This window comes from Branchiostoma floridae, chromosome 2 (genome assembly GCF_000003815.2).
Source record: "Branchiostoma floridae strain S238N-H82 chromosome 2, Bfl_VNyyK, whole genome shotgun sequence".
Classification (NCBI taxonomy): Eukaryota; Metazoa; Chordata; class Leptocardii; order Amphioxiformes; family Branchiostomatidae; genus Branchiostoma; species Branchiostoma floridae.
The window spans coordinates 10,164,316-10,173,704 of NC_049980.1; the positions used below are offsets into that span (position 1 = coordinate 10,164,316).

The window sequence follows — 9,389 nt, forward strand, 5'->3', positions numbered from 1 at the left end:
AGGAGGTGAAAAAAAGACAGGGTAAAATAAAGGACATTTTAGATTAACTAATTTTCAGCTGTAATGGAAAAATTTCTTGGGCCACTCCTCATTGTCAAATTTAAGCATAGCAAACTTGGTTAGGCTATTAAAATACCCGTACTTTTACATTAGGCTAAAATACTACTACTTTTACAGCCCACCCTAAAAGAACACCAGCCTGAGTACCATCCTCCGTAGTGACTGCTGGCTCAAATTATACTTTGTCAGTGGTCACTATGGAGGATAGTACTCAACCTAAAAGAACACAAATGTTTAGCCAGAAGCCAGTTTTTCTTACTTATTGTACATTTCTACCAAATAATAATATTAACATGTCCTCTCGTTATTCTAGATGAGAATCCTCACAGCAGTTGCGATCCTCGGCCTGGTGTGCCTGGCAGGCTCGGCAGACGACAATGTGGCTCGTCTGCTGGCAGCCAAACATGTTCAGAATCAGTACCTTGTAGAAGGAAGGGACCTGACTGTGACATATAGCATCTACAATGTGGGCACAAGGTGGGAATAGTTGTGTTTTTACAACATCAAACTACCACCCTACTGATAACAGCTTGTATGCAAGGAAGTGCTGTAATACTATTTGTAATATTGTCGATAGACACCCAGGTAATAAGATACTTGTACACCAAAAAGCAGTTTCTCAAGCAACTGGGTATGATTTTGGAAATGGTCAGATATTTCACTATTCACCTTTCATCTTTTATCAGTGTCTAACATTATATTTGTATCATTGATCGTTTTGTCTGCCAAGGCGAAGGGTTATGAATTTACCTACATTTGTTAACTTGGAATATTTCTGAATGGAATAACTCGTAAGACATCTATAGATGTCCCATATTGCCTCCCACCCGAGAGGTTCTGGAGTATTATGTGGCTGTCCCTTCCTTGCAGTGCGGCGTTGAGCGTGCAGCTGACTGATGAAGGCTTCCCAGAATCGGACTTCAAGGTCAAACACGGAATGCCATCAGTCAACTGGGCCAGAATTGCTCCGTATCCTTATCATTACAGGAAAGACTGTATAAGTTACATGTACATAAAAAAATTCATGTCACTACATTTTAGTAAAGTTTTACTAATTGTTGAGGTTTTCTTTTCTTTTCTGTATAGATAACTTTACCAATTATTTCATAAAAGAAGTGCATCATTATTGTTTTGACCTTGACTTTTGACATCAGTGGCACTAATGTGACCCACTCCATTGTCCTGACACCACTGAAGTCTGGCAAGTTCAACTTCACGGCAGCTGAGCTGTCATACGTGCCCGCAGAGGGCGCCCAGCCGCAGATCGGCTACACCAGCGGACCAGGAGAGGGCGGAATCATGCCAGAGAGGGACTACGACAGAAAGTTCTCCCCTCACATTGTAAGAAGAGAATTAAACACTAAATCAATATTAACTGTGAAGCTGAAGGTGATGACACAAATTTAACTATTACTTCCTCTGGATGACCGAATCAACAGCCCCAACATGTGACAAAGACAAGACAAGGTTGAAGGCCCTTTCGTGTGAATTGCTGAAGGACTTGAGCTTTAGTCTTATCATCTCCCCCCATTTTGTGCAGCCCAATCCAGAATATTTTTGTTTGACCAATGGCTGCATGTCCGTCCAATGTTTTCACATGTGTTTATAATTGCATCTGTACATATGAACATAGGTGGATAGGGCTATGGGATCAGTCTTTTCTGGTGTACCCTTTCATATTGATTTAAGCATATGTAAAGGAGAGATCTTTTTCTACTTGATATTTTTGTGTCTCTGAAATAAGATAGCCAGAGTGGGATTCGTTAAGGAGTAAGATGATGATGAGACTTGTGTTTGTCCCCACAGCTTGACTGGGCTGCGTTTGCTGTGATGACCCTCCCCTCCATCGGAATCCCCCTGATGCTCTGGTACAGCAGTAACCGCAAGTACCGCATCTCCAGCAAGGCCAAGAAGCACTGACAGCAGCACAACCCCCCTCCCACCTGGTTTTAGCACACAGCTATTTACATCAATAAAGATCATTTGGTACAATATTGAGTCTCTCTTCATTGATGTTCTTATTCCACACTATGATTAGGTAATAATAATACACGGAGATCGCCTAAAGTGTACTGAATGCAACTACATTGTTGTATACTATATAAAAACTGAAAGGGATTCATTGAGAAAGGTAGTCTGAAAGTTAGATCTGAAATGACAACCCTGAAAGATTAATAAATAAATAAATAACCCCCCCCCCCACACACACACACAATCTGAGGGAATACTAATTGAACTTTCCTATGCAAAACATAGCAAAAACAAACTCTTCAAATCACATTTACATACATTTCCAACTGCAAAGCTGAAGTTGTCAGGATTTCTGGTTAAAAAAAGTAGGAGATAATCTTTGGCATTTTAATGGGATACAGCCTGGAGAAAAAAATGGCATCATGATGTCATCCAGTCCTAGTGGGTCAATCCAGCCATCTAGGGGTCAAAACTAGGTCAGAACACAGACAACAGCCTCTGTGATCAAAATTTTCCAAGGAAAAAATCAGTTGAAAACTAGAGTTTGGCAAACTCTATGAAATAGTTAGAGCTATTGTAGACTTATGCGAATGATTTGGATATTTACATAATTTATGCATGGTGGTGGTGATGTGATCATTGACAGACACAGACAAGTATAAAATTCCCAACATCAAGTGGTTTTCCCTTATTTGCATATTAAACATCTGTTTATGTTCCATCTGTCATAAATTACATGTGTTACATTTATTGTAGTCCAGTTATGGAAAACGATGAAATTAGTTTCCTCATTAATCATGCAATTTTTCATAATTTGCATAACGTATATTATTATGAACATTTGCCTAAGCTACCCGCATGCCTAAGATGATGGAAATCTGTCGTTCCTTTCTTCTTGGAATGTTTTGACAAAAACACTCCTGCACTTCCAAAATTAAACATTAGGGGGCTCAAACCAGCACCACCTTGTCATGACATTGAAAGCTATCTGCCACCCAAATATCAAGTCCATATCATGTCGGGGATAAGGGATACATTGAAAAAAACGGCTATAATAGGATATCCTCATTTATTACGCAAATGTGCCCCCCCCCCTCCCCCCAATTTGCATTTCATTTTGGTCTAAGCTACCTACATACCAAAATTCATGAAAATCCGTGTTCCTACAGTTATTCTATTTGGAAAGTTTTATCAAAAAATGCCCCTCCAATTCCAAGCCTAGCCGCTAGGAGGCCCAAACTCACACCACTTCTTCCCAAGCACAAGAGCTATCTAACAACATAAGTTGTGTCCATAGTTTGTTCAGAACACGGCACATAAAAACCAGAAGTTAAGCTTCAGTACTAAGGGAAGCCGCTAGAGGGTCCAACATCTAGTCATTTCCAGCGCTCGTCACACCAATGAAATTCATGGGCCTAATAAGTCAATATTCAGGCTGATGGCACACATGGTGCACTACATTGCACAACTCGAATACTGGTCCCTCCCCTGTACCCGAGGTCAATTTCCAAGCGGATGTAGTGTCTCAGGAATAGTAAGAACGGTCAAGTAATAAAAAACGTATTCTGTCAAACTACAAAAGTACCTGGGATTAAGAAGCTATGCATTCATTCTGATGTTCATACTTCCATCCACCCGATCTGAAACTTGCATGAACACAAAGGGTTTGCTTTATCCATAAAACTTTATTTGCAGAATTTTGTTGCAATATTGGAAAGGCAGAGAACTTGGAAGTCAGGAAAATCAAAACTTATTTATCAAATATACATTTTGTCTGCAGTGCCATATACAACTTACCTCTAGGTTGTATGTGTAAGACCAATCACAATATACAGAGATAGCAATCCTTATTTGGTGCTGAGTCAGTACAGATGTACAAGAACTTAAAATGGACTGTGTCACCAGTGATTGGCCACTAGCATTTATCCTATCAATTTCATCTGACATCAATTCTTTTTCCATGTTTAAAATAACCTGGTCTTTAAGTTCATTGTCTTCTATTTACATGCTTCTGGACACAAAAGGAAATAAACCTTACACAAGCTTCCGGATGCCATACGATTTTCTGAATCTACTAGTACATAATGATAATCATGTTTTTCCAGGAACAGAGGTACAACAATTAGTGTATCTCAGACACATCTACATCTTATTTGTGTATCTACAAGGAACTACCTTTCTGTCTTCGTTTCCCTGCTAGAATTAAGCCATTCTAGAAATCTAGTACTTAAGCCATTAGAAAAGTAGTTAGGATACAAGTAGTGGCCAACCAAGCCCTGGCGATATTTCCTATATTACAGACTTCACACAACATTGTTTTCTACAACAGAACTAGGCACTGCAAGGTATAAGCATATTTGACCAGAATTGGTACATGTCAGCCTCCTGATGTCCTACCCCCACAGGGGTAGATGGCACAATCCACTGTACCACAAAATCACTTCCCATCATGCATTGTATTTGGCACAGCATTGTGGGTACACTTGCAGACACAAAGAGGTGCAAAGCTTATGGCTTGAAATTGGCTGCAACAAGAAGTACTATAGAGCAAGAAGACAGATCTTGTTGCTACCTCTGCAACTAAGATTTGAGAATTTGAAAACTTTGTACAGTAGATATTATACAATTTGCATCTGATCATCGCTAACATCTGTTCTCTGTCAAAGGTTTCATAATATTAAAAATAAATATTACGTGAAGATGCCATTTGATTACACAGGCTCTGTCATTGCGTCATGTTTGATCATATAATTTACACTGAGGTTTACAAAGGCCTTCATTACCAGAGGTAGCACATGTCTATAATAAGTACATAGGAGTTGTACCTACTGTGTTCAACATCTCTAATCCATAGAGCAACAAATATTTCAGAAAGAGAGCTTTATTTTGCACACATTATTTACACTACAATTTCTTCTGAAACATACTTCTTTAATTATATAGGTGTTGGACTTCTTCCAACATTGAGTTTTTCTGGAGTTAGTACAACTGTCTACAGCCTTTCGTGCATCTGGATTAAATAGAAAACTCAAAACTAACAGATTATGAAAATAATCCTTCATTAGGCTCTGACTTATTCTCACATTTATATACAGAAGAAAAAATAATCTCCCAACTTCATCAAACGTCACATGAAATCAGTACAATGGAAACATACATCTGACGAGCCGGCTGTCACACGGCAGCCACACTCCATATGAGAAACTTTTACATCTTAACATCGTGGCTGCGTGCGGCCAGCGCTCCATCCCACGTGTACTCACATCTTCCCCACATTTACGTCTCAAAACTCCTGGACGTCAGAATACTCCAAACTCCCCATACGGACCCTCCACAAAGAAAGCATTTTTTTCCGTTTTGCTATGAATCTGACCATTTGTATTGGAAGCTGCTTGCTTATTTGTTTGGACTCAATAAAACATCTACCAGGGTGCCAGAAAAACTATAATATGCCCCAGTGGCACCGAGGTGTCATGACTAAAAAGAAAAGAAAAAAGAAATAAAATAACATACACTGATAATATCTCTCAAAATGCCAAGCAGTTAGAAACATTCTGAAGACATGAGTCTGTAGCAAGGAACCATGGGTAATTTGGCACAACTTAAAAAACTACCTCCATGCTGGCTTGGTTGTCTATAGACATCATTCTATTGAAGGGACCAATCAGACAACACTACTAGAACAGCCTCAAGTCTTTAAGAATGAGTAAGAAATGGCAAATGACTTCTATGGTATCACTGTCTATTTGCATGCAAGCTTTGGTTGTACGCAAGCTTTGGTTGTACACAACCTTTGGCCAAAAAATAGCTGCCAATAAGAAATGCAGAGCAGGTATGTAAGAGCCTGCAATTAGTACTTTTTGTTTCCTCTTTTTTTTTTTTTTTCTTTTTTCAAATAAGTCAATCCCTGCCAAGAACAAGTGCTATTTCCACAGTGTACATGTATGTCATCGGTCATGCTTGTCAGGTATAACTGTAGGTGATTGCTGGGAAGCATCTTAGAAAGCTTTGTTGGCTCTGGTTACATTGCACGTAGCACATTGAGGTAGATACATGGCAGGGTGATTTTGTTTTGTTACACTGTAACAACTGTGTCAATGGTGCTACTGGTCAGGACGGGTGGCAGAAATTGCAAAGGCAGTGTGACTAACATTGAGGTAAAGTAGTAATCGGGACTCCTGGCATTGGATTTGTAAGTACATGTTCTCTTGGCATTTCAGGATTGCTTGATTTGTTCCGTTGCTACTGAATAGATTTTACACAGCTTGTACTAAAAAATAGCTTGCTGCCTCAAAATTATATTACTCTCTTCAAATATATATATACACAATACATCTGTATAATTCTCCTGAATTGCATTGTGGATACAGCAGGGATAAGTGAATGTCTGCTTAGCAGAGGGTGGATTTGGGTATTCTGAGGTTCATGGATCCATTCTGTGGGTGAGATCCATTCATGTGGGAGTAGGGGGTCTCACTGGGGGGTGAGGGGGTGGAGGAGAACTCGCTTCCACTGGGGTACATCTCTGTCTCTGTGTCTGCCCCAGAGTCCAGCGCCACGTCGTCCATTTCCAGCGGCTCGCGGCCGTGGTTGTCCAGGCTGTGGTAGAACGACACCTCGGCGAAGTGGGCCTGAAGCTCGGGGGACAAGATCTCAACGATCTCCAGGAATGTGGGGCGCATGCTCTGACGGTACTGCCAGCACAGCTTCATCAGGTCGTACCTGCACAACATCAAGGAACAGTTCAGTAAAAACATTCTTTCAGGGATATTCATCAACTAACAGAAATGATGTGCCAGTAACTGAATTGACTTCACATAATGAAGTACATTAGTAGAATCATGCTTGACTGCAACCTCTTGCAAAATCCCAAAATTCAAAGTCCCCTATAAACAACAAATGTTTGGCAAACTAAATGCACAAATTAAATGCGCCTTGTGCTGTCCAAATGCATTCCAAAGATAGCAGGCAACATAGATTGGCTCGGCATCAAGACTCGTAAGACAAGACAAATGAGGTGTCATAAATATACAGCCATATCTATTAACAGAATGACAGCTACTTGATGGACGTAAACTTACAGTTTGTTGGGGCATCCCTCTGGCTTCTCCAGCATTCCACCGTCGATAACAAACTTCAGAACCTCTTCATTGGACTTGCCTTGGTACGGCTGAGAGGCAAGGGTCGCCATTTCCCACAACACCACACCATAGGACCTGGGCAAGGAATAAAATATAAAGTAAGAATACACAAGTACTGTGCAAAAATCAACATCCTGTGAAACCAAAGTAGCCCATTTTCTACTGCAAAGCAACAGATTTCATCCTTTCACAACTGAAGATAGAAATATATTAGATGCATAACTATCAAAAGGTAATACTGTAACCGATGAACTATCATTTGCCTGGGAATGACTGGACAGTTATAGCACCTCTTCAGGCTAAGAACACAGAGATATAATTCCCAAGCCAGTCTGTAGCTGCTCCTAAAACTCCTAACACTAAGTAGGACTTACCAGACATCAGACTGGCTGGTGAAAACCCCGTCTTTGAGAGACTCTGGCGACATCCATCTCACAGGGAGCAGTCCTGCGGAAACAGGGACGTGTCAATGGAGGACACACACTCAGGATTACAGCTTCTGATCAGTAACATTAACTGTGCTTTTAGAAAGGGGAATTGGACATGAACAAATGAATTTTACAAGCCACTTACCTTTTCCGCCCTTTCTGTAGTAATCCGTCTCATAGATATCCCTGGTCATGCCGAAGTCTGCAAGGCAACACACCACCATGAGCCAGACAGTGATGATTAACGGCCACGATAAGATTTCAACTTGAGATAATGTGACATGAAATCTATGAATCAAAGCAAGGACCTCACACTGGAAGCCTTGCCCTTCTACTGCCACTGTGGGAATATTGCCAACAGTAGCTTTTGTAAAAATATCTAGACGTAGTCTGGTTAATATCAACATAATGGGTGTAATCTTAGACAAGAACTGTTATATTAAACCATAAGGCATTGCCAGGCTAAGTGTTGCGACCCCAGGTGAATTTGAAGCCAAACTCATGGTTTATTTGGTAGGACTAGTGATTTCACTGTGAGGATACAAGAAGCTAGTAAAGTTGCACCATTTGTGAAACTACAGTAGCTACGTACAAATTGCAAACATGATGTTTTACACTGATTACAAGAAATTGAAACATGAGAACTCCACTTTTCTATCCTCCCATCTTGAACAATAATTCTACAAAAATGCTATCATTCTGACCTCCAATCTTGACAGTTCGGTCCTGTGCCACCATGCAGTTGCGGCAGGCCAAATCGCGGTGCACAAACTTCTTGGCAGCCAGGTACGACATGCCGTCAGCGATCTCGCCAGCCATCTGAATGATGTCCTTGAAAGTGGGTGGTGGGTCATTATCGTTTTCCTGAAAGAAAAGGAGCATGATATCATTACAGACGAAATGACTATTGTATGTCTATACCTATGTCATATCAAGGATCATTTTTAGCAATATATGAATTGAAGTAAAAAGGGTAATCAATGATATATATTTGAGGGGTTTCACAACTTACAGCAAAGGGGCTGTTCTTGGCCTCGTTTGATGCAGGGCTGTCCGACAGGCCGGCGTCCTCTTCTGGGCGGTGCCTCCTCAGGTAGTTCTTCAGGTCCCCCAGGGCCATGAGCTCCATGACCACCAGGGTAGGCTGCCCCTTGGACACTACTCCCATCAGCTTCACAACATGGTGACAGTTGAACGTTCTGGACAGAGGAACAGTGTCACTTCATGAAGCTAACACATCATGATGTAAAAAGAGACTAGGTCATAAAGGTGGGTAAGCATTTGGTTGTAATCTTGCTTTACCAGTTACATTTATGAGACAACTTATCATAAGACTATCAGTCACATTCATTTATTTTGAGATAACATTACGCAGAGTCTAAAAATTTCTTCTTCAAGTGTTCAACTTTGAGACCAACTCACTTCATCACTGAAGCCTCGTTCAGGAACTCAATTCTCTCTCGGATGGAGGCAGACTCGTTGACCGTTTTCACAGCAACACTGACCATTGGCTCATCCTTCACGAGGTCCTTGGCCTCGCCCTCGTACACCATGCCGAACGACCCCTGACCCAGCTCACGAATGAGCGTGATCTTCTCACGAGGAACTTCCCACTCGTCAGGGACATACACTGTGGGGAAGAAGGGAACAACGTTCAACTAACAATAGAAGAAGCACAACTAAACTGGTTTCAGAAACATCATGCATGAATAAGTAGTTCCTCTTACATACAGTTAAATAAACACAATAGGCATATCACTTTGTCTACGTCTCAACTTCTGCTTCTCAC

At 40.9% G+C, this 9,389-nt stretch overlaps 2 protein-coding genes across 5 annotated transcripts in view; one reads left to right on the forward strand and one right to left on the reverse strand.

Annotated features, from left to right (window-relative positions):
- Positions 1 to 2,054, forward strand: part of LOC118410283 (translocon-associated protein subunit beta-like) — a 3,120-nt gene extending 1,066 nt beyond the window's left edge. For all 3 annotated transcript variants that reach the window (XM_035811843.1, XM_035811842.1, XM_035811845.1), the window contains exons 2-5: positions 374 to 537; positions 931 to 1,029; positions 1,215 to 1,401; positions 1,867 to 2,054. In XM_035811843.1, the coding sequence (XP_035667736.1) occupies positions 374 to 537; positions 931 to 1,029; positions 1,215 to 1,401; positions 1,867 to 1,980 (564 nt within the window). In that variant the 3' untranslated portion in view covers positions 1,981 to 2,054. The remainder of the gene's footprint in view (positions 1 to 373; positions 538 to 930; positions 1,030 to 1,214; positions 1,402 to 1,866) is intronic.
- A 1,642-nt stretch (positions 2,055 to 3,696) lies between these two features.
- Positions 3,697 to 9,389, reverse strand: part of LOC118410612 (insulin-like peptide receptor) — a 41,599-nt gene continuing 35,906 nt past the window's right edge. For both annotated transcript variants that reach the window (XM_035812391.1, XM_035812390.1), the window contains 7 exons: positions 9,023 to 9,230; positions 8,613 to 8,799; positions 8,305 to 8,464; positions 7,746 to 7,802; positions 7,547 to 7,619; positions 7,113 to 7,247; positions 3,697 to 6,753 (listed from right to left, as the gene is read on the reverse strand). In XM_035812391.1, the coding sequence (XP_035668284.1) occupies positions 6,423 to 6,753; positions 7,113 to 7,247; positions 7,547 to 7,619; positions 7,746 to 7,802; positions 8,305 to 8,464; positions 8,613 to 8,799; positions 9,023 to 9,230 (1,151 nt within the window). In that variant the 3' untranslated portion in view covers positions 3,697 to 6,422. The remainder of the gene's footprint in view (positions 6,754 to 7,112; positions 7,248 to 7,546; positions 7,620 to 7,745; positions 7,803 to 8,304; positions 8,465 to 8,612; positions 8,800 to 9,022; positions 9,231 to 9,389) is intronic.